This window comes from Nannospalax galili, unplaced genomic scaffold (genome assembly GCF_000622305.1).
Source record: "Nannospalax galili isolate Female #2095 unplaced genomic scaffold, S.galili_v1.0 scaffold228, whole genome shotgun sequence".
Lineage (NCBI taxonomy): Eukaryota > Metazoa > Chordata > Mammalia > Rodentia > Spalacidae > Nannospalax > Nannospalax galili.
The window spans coordinates 750,143-771,789 of record NW_008357924.1 but is presented as its reverse complement, the minus strand read 5'-3'; the positions used below and the strand labels follow the sequence as shown (position 1 = coordinate 771,789).

Below are 21,647 nucleotides of genomic sequence, written 5' to 3'. Positions count from 1 at the left end.
GAGTTTGTAGGTTGGCTAGCAAATCCCAGGAATCCATCTGTCCCTGCCTTCCAAGCACTGAGATTAAGTACATGCCACCATCTCCAGTTTAATAAAAGGACTGAGTAGCTTTTCGGGTTTGTTCGTTTGTTTTTGTCTTTTTGAGACAGAGTCTCCCTGTAGCCTCAGCTGGCCTGGAGCTCACTTTGTAGACCAGGCTGGCCTTGAACTCACAGAGATCTGACTGCCTCTACCTCCCAAGATTATTAAAGGCCTGTGTCACCATGCCCAACTTGAGCAGCTTTTTGTTTATTATAAATGGGAATTTGGTAGCTGACTTCTGGATATTTGCTAAACTTAAAAGTGATAATGAGCCGAGTGTGGTGGTGCACACCTGTGGTCTCGGCACTCGGGAGGCAGAGGCAGGCGGATATCTGTGAGTTCAAGGCCAGCCTGGTCTACATTTCCAGGACAGCTGGGGCTACAGGGAGACCCTGCTTCAAAAAGACAAAAAAATGAAAAAGTGATAATGTAATTTTTTTTATTTAACACTAAAGCTTCTCATTTAAAACAATTTTGTGGGGTTTTTTTGTATGCTTCCCATTTAATTGCAACTCCTGATATGGAGTGCCTGGAACCTTGTTAATGGTTTAACAAGAATTTGATGCCACCATTCCCTCTTTCAGAGCAGAGAGATTAGGGGATGGAGATATAATGCAGTGGTAGAGCCTTTGCCTATCTTGCATAAGGCCCAGGACCATAGGAACAAAACGAAGCAAACCAGACTTCCTGGTGGCTCAGCAGGTAAATATGCCTGCCCATAAGCCGAGAACCTGAGTTCAATCCCAGGGACCCACATGTTGGAAGAAGAAAAATTGCTCATGCAAATTGTCCCTGGACCTCCACATGTGTACACATACCCCTCCACAAAAAACAAAAAACAGATTATTTCCCAGGTTGTCACTAAATTTGATGCTTCATTAAGGGAAGGGTTCGCAGTAAGTTAGCATTCTCCTTTTGTCATTTTCAAATTCTACTAACATATAGGGTCAGTGAGGTTGGGGCTGAAAATGTTTTCCAGGCTGATGGTTTTATGCACGCTTTCCCCAAGGCTTGATCGTTGGGGGTCTTTGGGGGAATTGTCCCCAGTTGGCACCATATTGTGTCGTGACATCAATGTCATACTACCTTCTACAAAAAAGACTTAAAAGGTAAGTCTTCTTCCTCAAAAACAACAATAAGAAGAACTGCTTTGGAATCAGACAAACTTGGCTTTGAATGCTGTCTGTGTCCTTCCTTTCTGTGTGGCTTTGAGCAGGTTAGTAACTTTTTTGAGCCTCATCTGTAAAATGAGACCAATAATCTTTACATCATGGAGCAAGTGTGGTGGTAATGGAAAGCGTAGTACAATGCCTGTAGTTGGTGGGAGTTCAGGAGGCAAAGTGCCCTCTCTTCAGTGTTTCTTTCTTGGAGAAGGAGATGCTTCTGTGGTTGGACTGCAGTTGCATATATTAGATCCTAATCTGCTTTGCTTGCATGGCTCATGGAGTCTAATATATTGGATATGTGCAATAAAGAGTTAATAAAGATTGAAACTGTACTTTTGTGTAGTTACAAGAAAGGCCACATGCCCGGAATCAGGTAGAATTGTTCAAATCTGAATTCTTCTGCTCAGATAGTCTGTGACCACAAGTGAGCTGTTTAAGCTGCTCTAACACCCCTCCCAACCTCAAATGTTCTCAAACCTAGAAAGTGTTATTGTAAAGATCAGATTGACAGGATGCCTTTTATTTTAATACAACTAATTTGGTCAAATTAGTAAAATCTGATGTAAATTAGGACTTTTTGAAATGGGCCATCTCTATTTAAGTGGAGTTATTTTAGGAAATATAAGCTCATAAACATGTCTTAAAAAGAGAAAAATATTTGTAGATTTGAATGAACTACCTGAAAAGATTACTTTCATAAAGTAATTTCTCTGAATCATCTGTTGTGTATTATCAAGGCAGGATCTGGTTGCTTTGCAGGGGAGTGCGATATTCCAAAAGAAGAACTTGCTATCTGGGGATCCGTAGTCAAAGCCAGTGACAGAACCTTTCTAAAGGAGGTTGATCTCATTATAAGACTTCTGAGGTCATTACCAGCATGGCACTCAGTTGCTCCAACGAGAAAAATGGTATCTTAGTTAAAAAGTTCTCCCTTTTTTCTTTCTTTTTTCTCCCCCCCCCCCCCCATCTTAACAGCCTCTTTTGAGCTCAGCATTTGTTATGGGCAGATGGGAGATTTTTATCTTGTTTGGAAATTCAGGTTTCATTTTCTCAAGTGCATTATAACAACAAGCATCCCATAGGAGTCGTTGAACACTCATGGGGTTTCTTCCTCCATGAATTGTGACTCCTGTTTTCCAACTTGTCATCTTAATGGAATTAGCTTTCCATGGAGGGAATCTAAATTGTTATGATCTCATAAGTGACAGATTCTTGCTCCCCGTTCCCTGACACATTGACTCGATAAGTGGCGGTTTACACGGGCATCTCTTTGGCATCTCTTTCTTGGGAATTAAGAACAGTTCAGTGCTGAAGCAGCAGACCATCTGACCACCAGGGGGCCCCAGCTTCCCTCATTTCACCCAGAGAAACATTTAGACTTTCTACTATCTGCATTAACAGAAAAGAATCTAATACAAAAATCTATGTATGTACACCTGTCATCTTAAAAGGCTTATTTCATAGAAATATACTCTTAAGTAAAAATATATGAATAAAGCCGGGCGTGGTGGCTCACGCCTTTAAGCGAAAGAGTACATGGAAACACTCCCTTTCACAATAGCTGCAATACATACACACTCACACACATACAGAAATATATACACACACACACATATATATGAATAAAACAAAAAAGAATGATACATGCTACAACATGGATGAACCTCAAAAACATACTAAGTCACAAAAGCCAGACTGGAGGTGTATTTCAGTGGTAGAATGCTTGCCTGGTATACACAAGGGCCCAAGATTGATTCCAGCACCCTCCAAAAAAAAATCACCTATTGTGTGACTATTTATGAGACTATCCAGAACAGATAAATTTATAGAAGCAGATTGCCAGAAGTTAGAGGGAGGTGGGGCACCTTGGAGAGGCACTGCTTAATGGCTCTAAGGCTTTATTCTGAACTGATGGAAATGTTTTGGATCTATATTGTGGCTATAGTAAGTGCCATTAATTCACTGTGTGTGCGTGTGTGTGTGTGTGTGTGTGTGTGTGTGTGTGTGTGTGTGTGTTTGCATGTATGTGAGGGCTTATGGAAGTCAGAGGTCAGTCTGGTTCCTCAGATGGCAACCACCTTATTTTTTAAGAGGGGGTCTATCACTGGCCAGGTCTTACCTAGGAACCTAGACTGGCTGGCCAGTGAATCTCAGGGATCTACCTCTTATCAACTCCTCCCACACTGGGACTCTAAGCTCATATTACTATCCCCCACCTCTTTACATGGGTTCTAGAGATCACACTCAGGTCCTTGTGCTTATACACCATGCACTTTACTGACCAAGCTATCTCCCTGGCCCTGAATTCACTTTATAATGATCATTTTGTTATATGAATTCACCCCAATAAAAAATTTAAATTATACACACACACACACACACACACACACACACACACGTATGTATATATGAATAAGGATTGTCAGGAATAGCAATGTGAGATCTAATTGAAAATGTTTATCAAGTAAGAGACCTAGGGGCTTGGGATATAGCTTTGTTGGTATAGTGAGGAATGTAACCCAGTGGGTAAAGTGCTTTCATAACATGAGATCCTGGGTTCAAACCCCAGCACTATATAAACTGGGTATGGTGGTATACACCTGTAATCCCAGCACTTGAGAAGTAGTAGCAGGAGGATCAAGAGCTCAAGATCATCTTCAATGAGTATAAGGCCAGCCTGAGCTACATAAGACCTGTTTCCAAAAAAAGATTGAATAAGTAATGGTACATTTAGGCAGTATAATTTCACTCTTCGTAGAATGAAGTACATTTCCATATGAATTCATAAAGAAAATTTTGTACAGAGAATACTAAATAAATGGTAAAGAAGAAAGTAATACTGGTTTTAAACTAAATCTGCCTTTCCTCTCACTGAGTGCCTGAGGAATGTCTATCTTTTAAAAAAAAATTTATTTTTATTTTATGTATATATGTGTATTGCTTGCATGTAGGTTAAGTGCGCCCATGTTGTGCAATGCCCGCAGAGAACAGAAGAGACTATCGGATCCCCTGGAACTGGAGTCACAGACAGTTGTTAGCTGCCATGTGCCTGTCTTATAGGTCTCCCAGTACGGTGGTTGTAGCAGAAGTGGGAACCATTCAGGACGTGTTTACCAAGTCTTTCCTCTCCGTGTGTTTTAGTCTAGTTTCAGAAAAGGTGCTCCAAATTCTCCCCAACAATTTACAAATGTTGATTTTGCAATATTTCTTTGGCCTTGAGTAAGAAAAATAGAAGATTAGCAAGCAGCCAGTTTTAGCCTTATATATCTTGTACAAAATAGAAGATGTCAAGTACACTTGAGTTATATTCTGGTTTCCCTAAGGGCATATCCCTTATGCATTTCACTAAACCTTAGTCCCAGTGTTCTACTCTTCACCTTCTAGAACAGTCCAGGCTCTACAGACAGCATCCCACCTATCCCAGCAGGCTGACCTGAGGAACATCGTGGAGGAGATTGAGGTATAAATCTGTTTCTCCAAATGGGTCTCGGCTCCTGTCTTTGACACCCTTTAGAATGATCTTGCATGTAGACATACCTGATTTGTTCTGTCCACTTACATATCTTCTCATATCCATGGCATGCTTATGTTCTTTGTAGTCAAGCAGTGTGTCTTAAGGAATATTTTTTAGGCTAATATAGTTATACCGCAAATTAGGCCACCAGTTGTGTTCCCAACCTTTTGTAGAGATAATCTACTAGTCCGCAGGTTTGGGGAACTTCAAATCTAAAATTCAAACACTTCTTTCTCCCACTTACTGCTTTGTAATCTTAGGCAAGGTGCCTGTCCTGAGCCTCAATTTTCCTGTATGGTGGTTGCAGGAACAAGTGAGGTTCAGAGAGCCCTAGTAGATTAATTAGGTGCTGGGTAGGTGGCCACTGTGAGTGGAGTTTTTTTGTTTTGTTTTGTTTTTTGTTTGTTTTGAGACAATTTCATCATATACTCCTTGTTAGCCTTGAAGTCACGATCTTCCTGCCTCTTCCTGAGTGCTGGGATTTCAAGCATGTTCCACCATGCCTAGCTCACTGCAGCTTTTGCTATTGATCTGTTCTTTACCCAGGATTTTCTACTCCTTGGGCTACCCTTGGGAGCTTTGTAGCCAGCGATGACAGGCAGTCCTGGCAGTATCTTTGCTGTGTGCTTCACAGAAGAGCAGCTGCCTTGTTGTGCTGCCCAGGAGAGCAGTGGTCTCTTATCATCTTTTAGAGCTTTCACATAGAAAGGGAAGCGCTGTGCTTGGTAGGTGGTATCCAAATAGGTGACCATAGCTCCATCTGTGTCCTTATGCTTCCTAGGGACACACAGTCTAGATCACTGTCCATCTGCCTAAACTGGTCAGTGCCCTGGCTCTTGGGCTTGGCCAGGAATGCAGGATACTCTTCCCAGAGCTGCCAAAGATACTGCTCTCTGTCAGTCTACCTAAGTACTTTTTTATTTTAAAAGTACCAAGTAGCTATGGTGGTCTCCAGATTTAGTGAGAATTCTCAGAACTGTCTGTACAGGGGTGATAGTGCTTTATGTATCTCACTTCTGTGATCACTTGTCTTCCAACATGCTTCCATTTTATTGTCGCAGGACCTTGTTGCTCGTCTGGATGAACTAGGAGGAGTATATCTCCAGTTTGAAGAAGGACTAGAAACGACAGCACTGTTTGTTGCTGCTACCTACAAGCTCATGGACCATGTTGGGACGGAACCATCCATTAAGGAGGTGCCTGTCTAGTGACTCTCAAATGTGAAACTCAAAGGCATTGCTAAGTGTTTCTGCCAAGAGTAGTTGTTTTCAGAGAGGGATATTCAGATCACATCTTGGGGTGTCGTCATTCATGATTTAGGTTAGGCTTTAAGAACGAGTAATAGAAAGATAGAATGCCTCTATTAAGAAACTTATTATCAGTGTGGCAGACCTGTAGACAATTTGTCACCTCTGTTTACATAAGGCACATGCAGGTTATAAAGTAGAGGCAAGGGCAAATGTATCACTCTGGTTTGATCCTTTTTTTCCTGGCAGCCTTTGTTGCTTATCTCCTGAAGGCTTTCTGCTTGGGTGGCCCCTGCAGATCCTTTCTCCAGAAAGTGCCCTGGACTTCAAAATTGCTTGTTCTCTTCTTTCCCCTTCATCCTCAGCAACGGCTAAATTTAACTAATTCAGCTGATTGACACAGTTCACTGAGAAGCATGTATGCCTACAGATACCACCAAGAGTTGATATTCTTTTTTCAGGAAGAGCTTAACTTGAATGAATTTGCAGATCTTGCTTAGAATGTGTGTGGGAGTCTTTTTGAGTAGAACCTTCTCTACCCCATGTGTGAGAAGGTTGCCAGCCCTTAATCTAAAGGACTGAAAATGCAAGCCGCTGTTATTTACATTTTTAGAGGAAAGGTTTGCATTTGAAGCTAAGATTTTTATTTTTTATGTGTTATGCAGATTTCTCTAAGTAGACAGTAAATAATGCCTATCTTGGAGAACTTGAATTAATTTTATATATTCCTCAGAGGATAGGATCTAACAATTTGTTCATGTATTTGCTTTCTTAGTGTCTGCTCCTTCATCCTAAGTGCAGGAGCGCTAGCAATAACCCACTCCCTTTTTATTTCTATAAGGATAAACTTTGAGGAATGCGGGGTCTTGAGGTATAAATTATTTGGGGCTCTTCTATATATCATGAGATAGATGGCCTTGGTGACACACTAATAATACAACTTAAACTCTTTTTGCTTTATTCCCAAGCTGTTACTAACCAGGTATTTGTCTGGAATAATTTTACTGTCACTGCTTTTGACACAATTCTGGTGAACAGTCACCCATTTTAACATGTCAACAGCCTAGTAATGGAAAAATGTAATTGGTACAATTACAGAAAATTATTTCATGTCAACTGAATAACAGTGTCAGGAACATGGGAGCTCTTTTGTTAGATGGTAGATTTTAAAAAACAAAACTGATTGAAATAGAAAATGTAGCCTCCTAAGCAAACAACCTCCAGAATTTTAATAATGCCTTTTTGGTTCCACTTGTTTGTTTGTTTTTTTGTTTTTTTTTTTTTGAGACAGGGTCTCCCTGTAGCCCCAGCTGTCCTGGAACTCACTATGTAGACCAGGCTGGCCTTGAACTCACAGAGATCCACTGCCTCTGCCTCCCGAGTGCTGGGATTAAAGGCGTGCACCACCATGCCTGGCTGGTTCCACTTGTTTTAAAATTGCATTTAGTTCTCTCTAAGTAGCCTACTAGTTCTTAATGAAAAGTTATTTTCGTTTCTTTCTACTGGCCATTAAATGTGTTCTTGTAAATGCATATTTAGCCCCAGTTTACTATTGGAGATGGGTTAGTAGGGAAGGTAGTTTAACTGAAAGGCTTGTAGGATTAGGAAAGAGCAGGGTTTTTTGTGTGTGTGGCAGGGCTTTGGGAACAAACAAACCTACCTTTGACTCTTCCTCCTCCTCTTTTGATCCTCCCTCCTCCCCTCCTTTCTTCGTCCTCCCTTCTTCCCTCCCTCCTCCTTGCCTTCTCCCTTCATTTCTTTCTGTGTTACAAACTTGTTGCAGGTACTTGAAATGCTTTAGTGTCTTCAGTCTTTGGAGGTGATATTGTCCTGATCTGAGGTGGTGCCTGTAAAGCACCAGTAACAAAGGTTGCTGTTGGAAGAATTTTATACTCTACCTGCTCAACTCGGCACTTATCTGGAAGTACCTTGCATATGTATAGAAAGCGTTGTTTAAAGGATTAACAAATAGATACACGAATTTCGGTTTAAAATAGAAAATAGTTTTTAAAAAAACAAAAAAAATATCAAACTCAAGTTTTAAGTTTAAATGCAACATATTTGTTCCCTCCATATCCCCCATTTGGATTAATGTTAAAAGTGCTAACACACAAGGAATGACCTGAAGCCTGTGGAAAGGAAGGGAGGTTCCCACTTCTGCAGAGGAAGAGCTGAGTTATCTTTCCTTTTGCTTTCAGGATCAGGTCATCCAGTTGATGAACACGATCTTTAGCAAGAAGAACTTTGAATCCCTCTCAGAAGCCTTCAGTGTGGCATCTGCTGCTGCTGCATTGTCCCAGAATCGCTACCATGTACCAGTGGTAGTTGTGCCTGAGGGTTCTGCTGCCGACACTCATGAACAGGCTATCCTTCGGGTAGGACTTCCCTGCCCAAGATGTGCCATTCTGATGCCATTCCAGCACAAGACTTTCAGAAGTTTGTAGGATGTGGTATAGAGCCAGATAGCCTTCATGAGGATATACCAATAAATAAGCTCTAGCAAGGTTCATTCTGGACATGGAGACATGACCTCTGGACAGCAAGACACAAATGTTTTTGAAGCTTTTTTTAAAACTTAATTTTTTTTTATTTTTTTTTTTTAATCTTTTTGAAACAGGGTCTCCCTGTAGCCCCAGCTGACCTGGAACTCACTATGTAGACCAGGCTGGCCTTGAACTCACAGAAATCCGCCTGCCTCTGCCTCCCGAGTGCTGGGATTAAAGCCATACACCACTACACCCAGCTAAAACTTTTTTTTTTTTTTTAATGTGTGTGAGTGTGCCTGAGCATGGAATGCCTGCAGAGGCCAGAAGAGGACCATGCAGGTGCTGGGAACTGAACCCAGGTCCCCTGGAAGAGCAGCTAGTGCTCTTAACTGCTGAGCCATCTCTCCAGCCCCTTGAAGCTCTTTTTAAAAAAAGGGGAAAAAATTTTTTTTTCCTTGAAGATTGTCAACAGCATAGGCTTTCAGTGAGTCAGTAACAAGAAAGTTGCATTCTATGTCTGTAACTCGAGATACAGAGAGGTCTTGCCGAAAATGCATTTGTGGGGCTAAAGATGATAGGTCACTGGTAGAACACTTGCCTAGCGCAGGACCAAATCCCCAGTACCACAAGAACATAAGCTAAAATACATTTCTACTAAGCATGTAACTCCATGGAAGAGTATTTGTCTGATATGTGCTAAGCACTGGGATCAATCCATGACATGACACACGAAAGAATGTAGTAATAAAAATCTGTTTCCTGGTGCCAGAACTTTCCTTTAGGTTAGGCATGGTGGCACACATCTTTGATCCCAGCACTCAGGGTGCAGAAGCAGGTAGATCTCTGTGAATTTGAGGCCAGCAGGGCTACATAGTCACTCTCAAAAAATAAAACAAAAAGATAACCTTTTGATTCCCAAGTAATTCTGGTACTTATAGTTAATTGTTAAAATAAGTCTTGGCCTGTTCCTCCCTGGTACTGATTGAGAAGCCTCTTTACTCATGTTCCCCCCCAACCCCCCACTCAGCGTGGACTTCTATGTCAAGTCTCTGCACAGAGCAAAGGAACAAATCTTGAGCATATGTTGAAGTTTCATCTCAAATGAAACATTTTGTTGCTGTTGTTTGTAAACCACTGACAAACTCAAATCTAAGAAATGAGTATTTTATTTATCAAAATGTTGGGGCTCTATACAGGCACTTCTGTCTGTCCCCTAAGTTCAGTGTTGGTGGGCCTTGCTGATACCCTCCTGAAAAAGTGCCTTGTATTTTAAAATTGCCTGTCTCCCTCAGTACAACTCATGTTCTCCCAACAAAGAGTAGGCTGAGAAATAACCTCAATATAATTCTCTGTGAGTCAAGGAGAACACAGTGGGAAAAGAACTGACTCTAAAGCTGTATAAGAGTAGGATGTCGAATTCTGGCCCTACGCCTTAACCGACCATGTGGCTTTTGGCAGTCCTTGCCTTCATTTTCTTCATCTGTAAGTTAGGGATTATGCTGTCTGCCTTTTACAATTGTTAGGAAGTTATCTATGAAAGTCTAGCCTAGTGTTTGACATATAGTAGATTTGCAAAAGTAATAGTTATTGTGGCTAGAAAGATGGCTCAAAAAAGAATGCTTGCTATGCAAGCAGGAGGACCTGAGTTCAGATCCCCAGCACCCACATTAAGAACTGGGTGTGGTCATATGCATCTATAGCTATACTTATTGAGTCCCCAGAGACCAAATGTACTGTCTGAATCTTCCTTGCTGTTCACATACTGGTTTTGGTTTTTGTTTTTTTTCTAGTTGCAGGTCACCAATGTTTTGTCTCAGCCTCTAATTCAAGCTGTTGTTCAACTGGAACATGCCAAGTCTGTGGCTTCCAGAGCTACTGTTCTCCACAGGACGCCTTTCATTCCTATAGGGTAGGTCTGGAGCATAAGGACTTGTGCAGAACACCAAGCTATGTGTTTTGGAAGAGATATCTAAAATTATATTTTGCCCTATTTCCTTTCTTACCTTTCTAGTTGATTCTATCTTATCCTATGTTCCTACTTTAAAATTTAATTTTTATTATTTTTGTCTGATATATGAATATAACATTTTAGAAAAATAATAAAAACAAAGCATAAATCATCTAGAATTCTATTCTCTAGAGATAACTACTGCTAACACTTTAAATCACTTTTTAAAAAATATTTATTTTATGGGTACATGTGTTTTGCTTTCATGTATGTTAATGTACCACATATATGCAGTGTCCACAGAGGCCAGAAGAGGACATTGGATTCCCTGGACCTGGAGTTACAGGTGGTTGTTAATTGCCATTTGGGTGCTGGGAACCAAACCCAGGTCCTCTGTGAGAGCAGCCAGTGCTCTTAACTGCTGAGCCATCTTTCCAGCCCTGGATTTGTTTTATGATATAGGGTCTCACTGTGCAGACCAGGCTGCACTTGAGCTCACAAAGATCTGCCTCTCTCTGCTTCCTAAATGCTGGGAGTAAAGGTATGCACCTCCACACCCAGCCTTTACTACTGACATTTTGCAGTTCTTTTTGTCAGTCTTTTCATTTGTAACTGCATCATAAACAATATCTCATAAGGATTAAATATTTGTATACAATAATTGCTATGAAAAAAATTCAAAAATTAAGACTCAGGACTGAAGAGATGGTTCAGCTGTTAAGAGCACAAATTGCTCTTGCAGAGGACCTGGGGTTGGTTCCCAGCACCCACATGGTGGCTAACAATTGTCTGTGACTCTAGTTCCAGGGGATTCAACATCCTCTTCTGGCCTTCTCAGCATTGCACAATACTAGTGCATTCACATAAATGAAGGCAAAACATTCATACACATAAAATAAAATTTTTTAAAAATTAAGACTCAGTTTTTGTATAAAACTTTAAGTGTAAAATGAATAAACTACTGAGATTGAGATCTAGGATTTAGAATATTAGAGAGAAATGTATTTCTAGCCGGGCATGGTGGTACGTGCCTTTAATCCCAGCAGAGGCAGGTGGATTATCTGTGTATTCGAGGCCAGCTTGGTCTCCATAGTGAATCCAGGACAGCTGGGGCTACAGGGAGACCCTGTCTCAAAAAGACCAAAAAAGAAAAAGAAAATGTATTTCTTTGAATGGTGTAAAGGTTTGGTAGAGAGATGCATCGGCTTAGCAGTTAAGAGCACTGGTTGCTCTTGAAGAGGACCCTGATTTGGTTCCCAGTACCCACATGGAGGCTAGCAACTCTGTAACTCCAGTCCCAGGGGATCTGACACCCTCTTCTGACCTCCATGGGCATTGCACAACACAGGTGCACTTACACACATGCAGGCAATACACTCACACACATAAAATAAAAATAAAAAATTTTTAAAAAATTGCCAGGCATGGTGGTGCATGCCTTTAATTCCAGCACTTGGGAGGCAGGAGCAGGCAAATCTCTGTGTCTTCAATGTCTCAAAAAGACCAAAAAATAAATAAATAAAAAAGAAAGATTCATGAACCATATAGTAAATGACAAAGCACAGTCACTTTTAGGGATGACTAGTGGAGTAGTAAGAACCATTGGAATTTTTCTGTTAGTTACGTGGGAATTCTCTGCATTTTATCATTTAAAATAAAAATTACTGCCGGGCGTGGTGGCACACCCCAGCACTTGGGAGGCAGAGGCAGGTGGATCTTTGTGAGTTCAAGGCCAGCCTGGTCTACATAGTGAGTTCAGGTCAGCTGGGACTACAGGGAGACCCTATCTCAAAAAGACCAAAAAAAAAAAAAAAAAAAAAAAAACTTATTTTTTTAAGTTAAAGTATAACATATTCTGATAAATTAAAAAACAGAATACCAAAAATACGCACCTGTACTTCCCTATACCAACATCTTTGAACATTTGAGACTGTTTCCTTGTTTGGTTTTGTTGTTAAGCATAAGTGAGGGCTGAGGCTCTGTGGAAGAGCACTTGTATAGCATACTCTAGGCCCTGGATTCCATCCCCAGCACCAAGAAAATAAACAAGAAAAAGTAATTTGAATCAGATTTACTGTTTTGCATTAAAATATGGAAAGGTACCACAGTGAGGCGGACTCTTGGGACCTGAAAGGGAGGAAAAGGAAATTTTGGATACTTAGGAGAAGAGATAACCATTTGCATGGTTTCTAGGTTTTCCACACTAATTTGGCGGGGAGCTGGAGACTGCAAGGTGGGGCTGGAAGGCATTTGGTATGACCCTGAACCATGTCAAAGAGATATTTTGTAGCCAGTTGGGTTTATTCCTGACTTCTTTGTGTTCCTGCTAATCTTGCCGTCATTCCTAACAGGGATGTTTTTGAACTAAACTTCAAGGAGCTTAAATTTTCCAGTGGTTATTATGACTTCTCTGTCAGAGTTGAAGGTGACAACCGTTACATTGCCAACATTGTAGAGGTAGGTGTCTTCTTGTCACCTCTATTGCCATATTCATATATGCAAAGAAATGACCAGTGCACAAAGCATTAGTTATCTGGTATGTTGACTTCTTTTGTGCCTCTAAGATGGCCTTGAATTCCTGATCCTCCTGCTTTTACTTCCTGAGTTCTGTATTTAGTTTAGATTCTTAGATTCCATCTACATTTATTTATTGGAATTCTACTGTCAGAAAAGTAAGCTGCCCTTTCTCCTACATTTACTTGTGCAATATAGTTTATATATAATGTACTCATAGTATACTGTGGATATTTATTTAGCCAAATATTGTGATCTCTGTCATTTATTTGATGTTCCTATTACCGTAATTTTGCCTTTGGAGATCTCAGCTGGACTTCTTTGACATTCCCTTTAAATGAAAAGAATAGGCAGCTAGGTTTGACCTTTTCAAAAGTAGGGCCTTACTTACTAGGTAGATTAAGTGCATGTTTTGAAGTTTGGTAGAAAAGGTGATATTTTCTGGAACACTAGTCATTCTGCCTCATATCTGACCTTTTGAGCACAAGACATGTGATCCACTCACTAGAATATAGTTTGGGTAGAAATTATTTTACTTTGTGTCTTGAACTTTTAAAATTCAGATGATGTTATCATAGCTCCCTTTAAGAAGCCTTATCTGCAGCATAATATATGACAGCAAAAACTCTTATTTTTGTTGCCACTTCTTTCTCCTTCTGCATCTTGGAAACAGGTTTCCAGCAAGGGTCACACTTCAGGCTCTTGCCCTTCCTTTGTTGTGACTTGCAGTCATTGTCCATGTCTTGCACATCCCATCTAATGTCTTCCATGAGTCCTTTGTTGTTTTATTAGGTTTTGCCAATTGTTCTTCATATTCTTACCAGTATTTGGTATTATCAGGTTTCTTTTTAATGTGTATTAGTGTTTTGCCTGCATGTAAGTGCACCCATGTGTACAATGGCTGTGGAGGCTAGGGGAGGGTGTCAGACCCTCTAGAACTGGAGTTTTGGACAGTTGTTATCCATCCTATGGGTGCTAAGGGCTGAACTCGGGTCCTCTGCAAGAGCAACTACTGCTCTTAACCACTGAGCCATCTCCAGCCCTGTATTATCAGTTTTTAGTTGGGAGAGATATTAAACGTTACCTTGTTTTAGTGTTTTTCTTTAACTTAATGAAATTGACCACTGTTCTTGTGTTTATTGGACATTTAAGTTTCTTTCTCTGTGAATTGTCATACATCTTTTGCCTGTTCTTTTTTTTTTTAATTTTAATGTGTATTGCTTGCATATGTGTAAGTGCACCCATGTTGTGCAATGCCCACAGAGGTCAGGAGAAGGTGTCAGATTCCCCTGGAATTAGTTATGGATAGCTGTTAGCTGCCATGTATATGTTGGGAATCAAACCCAGGTCCTCTGCAAGAACAGCCAGTGCTCTTCACCACTGAGCCATCTTTCCAACCCTTCCTTGTTCTTTGGTTTATTAGTCTTTTCCTTATTGATTTTTTAGGAGTAATGTATATTCTAGGTACTGATTTTCAGTTCCAAGCCTCAGAGTTCTCTTTTGTTACTTTATGACATCTTTTTGTGCACACAAACTTTAGTAAAGCCCTAACTTACAGATCTTTTTCTATGTTGTGCTTTTTTTGTATCTTTTTTTTTTTTTTTCTTTTTTGGCGATGGGATCTCACTGTGCACCCCTGGCTGGCCTAGAACTCACTGTGTAGACCAGGATGGCCTCTAACTCACATAGATCTACCTCCCTCTGCCTCCCAAGTGCCGTGATTAAAGGAGTGTACTACCACACCAGGCTGTATCTTTTTTCTGTAGTTGTGTTTGGTAAATGCATGTGTGGAGGCCAGAGGTCAGCATTATGTGTATTGTCTATCAGAGTCTCTCATGTAACCTGGAGCTTACCACTTCTGCTAGGCTGGCCAGCCCCTGTCTCTGATCCCTCAGTGCTGGTGTTACAGATGTGTACCCCCATGTCCAGCTTTTCTGTAGGTAGTTCCTCATGCTTACTTAGCAAGTACTTTACCCACAAAACAATATCCCCAGCCCTGCTTTTTTACTATCTTTAAAAAATCTTCAGGCATGGTGGTGCACGCCTTTAATCCCAGCACTCGGGAGGCAGAGGCAGGCGGATCTCTGTGAGTTCAAGGCCAGCCTGGTCTATAAAATGAGTTCCAGGACAACTGGGGCTACAGAGAAACCCTGTCTCAAAAAGACCAAAAAAAAAAATCTTCAGACTGGGGGCTGGAGAGATGGTTCAGCAGTTAAGAGCACTGGATGCTCTTGTAGAAGAGCTGGGCTTGGTTCCCAGCATCCACCTGGTGGCTAACAATCATCCATAACTCCAGTTCTCAGGGATCCAACGCCCTCTTCTGACCTCCATGGGCATTGCACAACAGATACATTTATACACATGCAGGCAATACATTCATACAAATGAAATTTTTTTTAATAAATAAAATATCTTTTTAAAAAAGTCTTCAGGCTGGCAAGATGGCTCAGTGAGTAAAAGCACTTGCCACCAAGCCTAACAATCTAGTTCAATCCCCAGGACCCACATGGAAGAAGGAGAGAACCAGCCCCAACAAGTTGTCTGACCTCCACACATGTGCCATGGCATTCATGCCCTCCTCAGACACACAAATAAATAAAAGATGATTGATTGATTGATAGATAGATAGATAGATAGATAGATAGATAGATGTAATTTAAAATTTTTAAAACATTCTTGGGGCTGGAGGGATAGCTCAGCGGTTAAGAGCACCGACTACTCTTGCAGAGGACCTGGGTTCGATTCCCAGCACCCACATGGCGGCTACAAACCGTCCTTGGCTATAGTTCCAGGGAAATCCAAAGCCCTCTTCTGACCTCCGAGGTATTGCGCGACATAGATGCACTCACATACATGCAGGCAATACACTCATACACATAAAATAAAAATAATAAATTTTTTTTTTTTAATTTAAAACATTCTTGTGATACTTCAGGGCCAAAAGATATTCTCTGAAAAAACCAGATGTGGTGGCACATATCTTTAATCTAGCACTCTGGAGGCAGAGACAGGTAGATCTCTGTGAGATCAAATGTATGTGAATATATATAATATGAATGTGAATATATATATTTATAACTATATATTTTATTTCCAATGTTTTCTTCCAGCAACTTTTAATGTATTTTTCTCCTGATAGTGTACTTTAATTTTGTTGTTGCTCTGGTGTTTAAGCCCCTCTGTAATTTCGTGTACTCCATTGTACTATCATTGTTTCATATGCATTGCTTTTTCTCAGGGCTGGGAACTCCTTGTGGGTAGAGACCAAATCTTTCTCTATCAGTGTTTAATTTCCATATTAGACCACTTAGAAAAAGAAAAGGAATGTTTTCCCACTTTCTAGGGCACTTAAAACAGGCTGTATGGTGATTAATCCCCAAGAGTTGGTCTTGGTTTTATTTCTTTTTAGCTTTAATGAGATATAATTTATAGCCCATGAAATTTACCCCGAGGGTATATATTTCAATATTCTTAGGATAGTTAGAGTTGTGTAACCACTACCATTGTCTAATTCTAGAATATTTTTATCACCCTAAAAAGTTACCTTGCATCTATTAGCAATCACTTGACTGTTTCTCTTCCTCCTAGCCCTAGCGTCTACAAATCTACTTTCTATGTGATTCGTCTATTCATATAATTGGAATCACGTTACAAACTGTTATGTCTGCCCTTTTTTTTCCACTTAGAATTCATCCATGTTGTAGCACGTTTGAGTGCTCTATTCATTTCTTTTGTTGAATAATATCTTGTATAAATATATCACATTTTGCTTATCCATTCATTTTTGATACTTGTGGTACTTAAACTCATGTGTGTATAGTGTTGCTAGGGATCACTGAACCCAAGGTGTCATACATGCTACACAGGTATTTTCACTTTTTGACTCTTAGAAGTAATGCTGCTGTGAACATGCATGTGTAAGTTTTGTTTGAGCATTTGTTTTCACTTTTCGAAGGTACATGGCTTAGGAATAAAGCTGCTAGGTCAGGGAGCTGGAGAGGTGGCTCAGCAGTTAAGAACACTGGTTGTTCTTGCTGAAGACCCAGTTTTGAATCCCAGCACCCACATGGCACCTAACACCTGTCCATAACTCCAGTTCCAGGGGATCTGACAGCCTCTTCTGTCCTCCGTGGGCATTGCATGACACGAGTGCATTTACCCACATGCAGGCATAACATTCATACACATAAAAATAATAAATAGAGCCGGGCATGGTGGCGCACGCCTGTAGTCCCAGCACTTGGAAGGCAGAGGCAGGCAGATCTCTGTGAGTTCAAGGCCAGCCTGGTCTACATAGTGAGTTCCAGGACAGCTGGGGCTACAGAAGACCCTGCTTCAAAAAGACAAAAATAAATAAATAATAATAATAATAAATAAAAATTTTTTTTAAAAACTGCTAGGTCGCCAGGTGTGGTGGTGCAAGCCTTTAATCCTAGTATTTGGGAGGCAGAGGCAGGTGGATCTCTGAGTTCAAGGCCAGCCTGATCTAAATAGTGAATTCCAGGACAGCCGGGGCTGTAGGGAGACCCTGTCTAAAAAAGACCAAAAAAAAAAAAAAAAACTGCTAGGTCATCTTTTAACTCCCGTGTTTGTTTACCTCTTTGAAAATCAGACAAACTATTTTGCAGAGCAGGCTCACCATTTACATTCCTACCAGCTTTGTTTGACGGTTATAATTTCTCTGCATCCTCTCCAACATTTTTTATTGTCTGTCTTTAGATTATAGCCATCCCAGTAGGTATGAAGTATCTGCATGTGGTTTTGATTTGCATTTCTCTAATGGCTAATGATGTTAAACATCTTTTCATGGACTTTTTATACTTGTATATCTTTGAAGAAATGTCTATTTAGATCCTTTGCCCATTTATTTAAAAAAACAAAAGGCAAAAATCTTTAAGCCAGATGTGTACTTGGGAGGTAGCAGAAGGATCATGAGTTTGAAGCTAGCCTGGACCATATAATGAGACCGTCTTTTGTGGGCAGAGGTTGTTATTTCCTTTATTCCATATATATATATATCTTTATTTCCTTTTGTTTCTCCCTTATATATCTTGGCTACAGTTCCCTTTTATCTTTATTGAAAAACAGATTTTATTTTTAAATATGTGGATGTGTGTGACTATGTATACATGAATATGGGTACCCACAAGCCAGAAGCATTGGATCCCCTGGAGCTAGAGTTACATGAGCCACCTAAATGTTGGTGCTGGGAACCAAACTCAGTTCCTCAGCAAGAGCAGCACATGCTCTTAAGCACTGAACCATCTCTCTAGCCTCTCCCTTTTCAAACATAGGGTTTGAGATATTTTCCTCCCAATCTGTAAGTTATCTTTACATTTTCTTGATGCTATCTTTTTAAGTACAAAAGATACTAATTTTGATGAAGAAAATTTTCTTTTCTCTTTTGTCACTTGTGCTTTAGGTAATTTTTAAATTATCAGAAGAAGGTGTCAGATTCCTCTGGAACTCAAGTTACAGACTGTTGTTAGCCACCATGTGGGTGCTGGGAATCAAACCCAGGTGCAAGAGCAGTCATTGCTCTTAACTGCTGAACCTTCTCTTCAGCCCACTTTAGATAATTTTAAAGAAACTATTTCCTAAACCAAGGCCATAGAGCTGGGGTTTTTATATGAAATTTAATAAAGTGTGGTGACACATGCCTTTAATCCCAGTACTCAGGTGGCAGAGGCAGGTGGATATCTGTGAGACTGAAGCCATGAGGCCAGCCTGTCTACATACCAAGTTCCAGGCCAGCTGGGGCTACAGGGAAACCCTGACTCAAAAAAAAAAAAGAAAAGAAAAGAAAAGAAAAAAGGAATTGTATAATTTCAGCTCTTTAAACTTAGACCTCTGATATATTTTGAAATAATTTTGCTTGTGTCTAATCTCTTTCATTTGAATGTGGATTATCCACTTGTCCTGGCACCATTTGTTGCAGATTATTCTTTGCCATTGAATTTTCTTGACTTTCTTGTCAGAACTCAGTTAACCATAAATTTATGGGTTAATTTTTAGACTCAAAAATCAATACCATTAATCTGTATTTTTGTCCTTATACCAGTACCACACTGTCTTGAGTATTTTTTTAAATAAATAATTTATTGAGAATTTCATATAGCATATAAGGTGTTTTAATCAAATCCATGCCCACTCCCTCCCCTCTAACTCCTCCCATATCTCCCCATCACATTTTTCTGATAACTTCATGTACTCTTTCTTCTTTTTTGATTTATTTTTTTTTTTATGGGGCTTTTATGGCTACTCTAATATTCCCTCCTCTGAAGAGGTAACCCTAAAATCTTTTAAGGATTAGATAAAAACTCCGAAAATATTTAGACATTTTTGGGAATGGAGTATGTTGCTAAGAGGCCCAAGGACATTGTGAGTTTTAGCCAAGAAACTGGCTACTTTTCTTTGGGGTCTTTTTACCCTAACTGCCTAGCCAATTCCTACCTCCTATTCTTATCACACCATCCTCTGAAGAGGTTACCCAAATTGCCAGTAGGGAATCAGGACGCAGACCACTCTGACTTCTCCCATGCTGCACAGGGTGAGGCAATTGGAGTATCCCTTTAGTGGGGCTATCTAAAAGACTCCCAAATTGCATAACTCTTATTGGGTGGCGGGGGCGGGGGGGGCACACAACAGAAAGTCTTTGAATCGTGAATAGGAGATGTGAAGGATAAGTAAAGGCAAGAGTAATTAGCATTACAAGTTCTAGCCAGAGAACTAGAAAAAAGTCAGAACAGGGCAGTTTTCAAATGTTCATATGAGTCCATTGGAATTTCTTGACAAGGGCTTCCAAAAGCATCCCCCTGTTGGATTCCTCATTTATTTAAAAAAAAAAAAATTACTATTTTTATTTTATGTGTATGCATGTATTGCCTGCATGTAGGTAAGTGCACCCGTGTCATGCAATGCTCACAGAGGTCAGAAGAGGCTGTTGGATCCCCTGGAACTGGAGTTACAGACAGTTGTTAGCTGCCATGTGGGTGCTGGGATTCGAACCCCAGTCTTCTGCAAGAACAGCCAGTGTTCTTAACTACTGAGCCATCTCTCCAGCCCCCTCCTCATTTTTCATGCTGGGAGTGGTGGCACATACCTTTAATCCCAGCACTCAGGAGGCAGAGGCAGGCAGATCTCTGTGAGTTCAAGGCCAGCTGGGGCTACAGAGAGACCCTGTCTCAAAAAAAGACCCCCCCCCCAAAAAAAAATCAATTTATTTTTACACTTAAGTTCATTTGAGGATCTGTTCCTCAGGGGTCACATGGGCGTGGGAGGAGCTCCTGGCTCCTTTCCTTTACCAGCTCCATCTATATGAAGATAAGTCAAAGGTCCTGCTCGACCATGGCTGGCTTTACTTGGGAAGCATGAATGAAATGTTTCCTCTGTGTTGACCCTCCTCTTTGTAGACTGGACATTGGTTCAAGTCTATCTCGTGGGGTCTTCATGGCCTCCCTGAGCAAGAGGACAGGTGACTCACCACAGTTATAGAACATTTTGAGAGCTGTTCCATAGTCCCATGGAACTTAGTTGACCTTGGAGGGCAAGGGGCAAAAACTGTCCTTTAAGTCCCTCTGACCACATTGGTATAGGCCTCATACTATGGCTGTTAAAAACCAACCTAATAAGGTTGGTTCCACCAGTCTGGTACTTTTAATTATCATGTGCTATGTAGATAAGGCTTGGGTAAAAAACCAAATATTCTCAGATGAACCTTGACTAGATATATATTTTGTTCCTTAAACTAGTTGACTAAACTGTGACCATAGAAATTTTCAGATTATGTGTATATTATTTTTCTTTCGTCCTTTATATATCATAACAAACCTAAACAGACCTTCATCACTTGCTTAGGCACTCTCATTTTTTCTATTTTGGAAAATATCTCCATTTCCCATATCCTTTCAGCATCTTTTACAATCTCTCTTTTTTAAAAATAATTATGAGACATAATAGCATTAACAAATAAATTTTCCATCTCTTGTGAGATTTCTTTTCCTGGGGATGCTAAGCAATGCTTATTCCCTTTTAAGTTTCTATTTGAGCCAGTGTTTGATTAAAGTTTTACTGGGGAACCAATGAATTTATTGAGCTTACTTACCAAGATAACTGAGGGGTTGCTGAGGTGAATGTATGACCTGAGGGTATGCACACTGGAAAGCCTTAACCCAGCATGGGTCATGCCTTCTCTTCCTAGCCTTCCCCGGATTGTATATTTAGCCCTCCCCAAATCCAGGGGGCCATGTGTGATTAGGGTCAAATTACATACAGTTGGCTGGGAAGAATGGCTGGATACTCAGGTGAGGGTCCAGTGACCCTGCTTGGCTCTTCTTTAATGAATGAGCACAACCGTCAACAAGCCCAGTTGTGACAATGTTTAGCGATCAGGCTCAGCTGAAGTTGTGATGACAGTAGTTATTTCATGCAGAAGGGATGGCTGTAGATTTGGTCTTTTCATGGTGTCCCACATCTCTTGCATATTTCCATTCCTGTGTTTTTTTTTTTCAATTTTCCATAATCTTTGCTTGACTGGTCCAGTTCTTCAGCTTTATCCTTCAGTGTTGATATTCTGTTTTCCATTTCATTCATTGTAGCAGTGAGGCTTTCCCCTGTTGTTTCAAGTTGGCTTATTGAGTTTTGCACTTCCGTCTTCATTTATGCCTGAGTTTTCTTCAATGTTTCTGTTTA

The 21,647-nt window shown here is 40.4% G+C and overlaps 1 protein-coding gene across 4 annotated transcripts in view; it reads left to right on the top strand.

The window, feature by feature from the left end:
• Rpn2 (ribophorin II) overlaps window positions 1-21,647 on the top strand; it is a 66,634-nt gene that overhangs the window by 16,887 nt on the left and 28,100 nt on the right. For all 4 annotated transcript variants that reach the window (XM_029557490.1, XM_029557491.1, XM_008855676.3 and 1 more), the window contains exons 5-9: window positions 4,632-4,707; window positions 5,823-5,957; window positions 8,207-8,383; window positions 10,285-10,403; window positions 12,794-12,899. In XM_029557490.1, coding sequence (XP_029413350.1) covers window positions 4,632-4,707; window positions 5,823-5,957; window positions 8,207-8,383; window positions 10,285-10,403; window positions 12,794-12,899 — 613 coding nt within the window. The remainder of the gene's footprint in view (window positions 1-4,631; window positions 4,708-5,822; window positions 5,958-8,206; window positions 8,384-10,284; window positions 10,404-12,793; window positions 12,900-21,647) is intronic.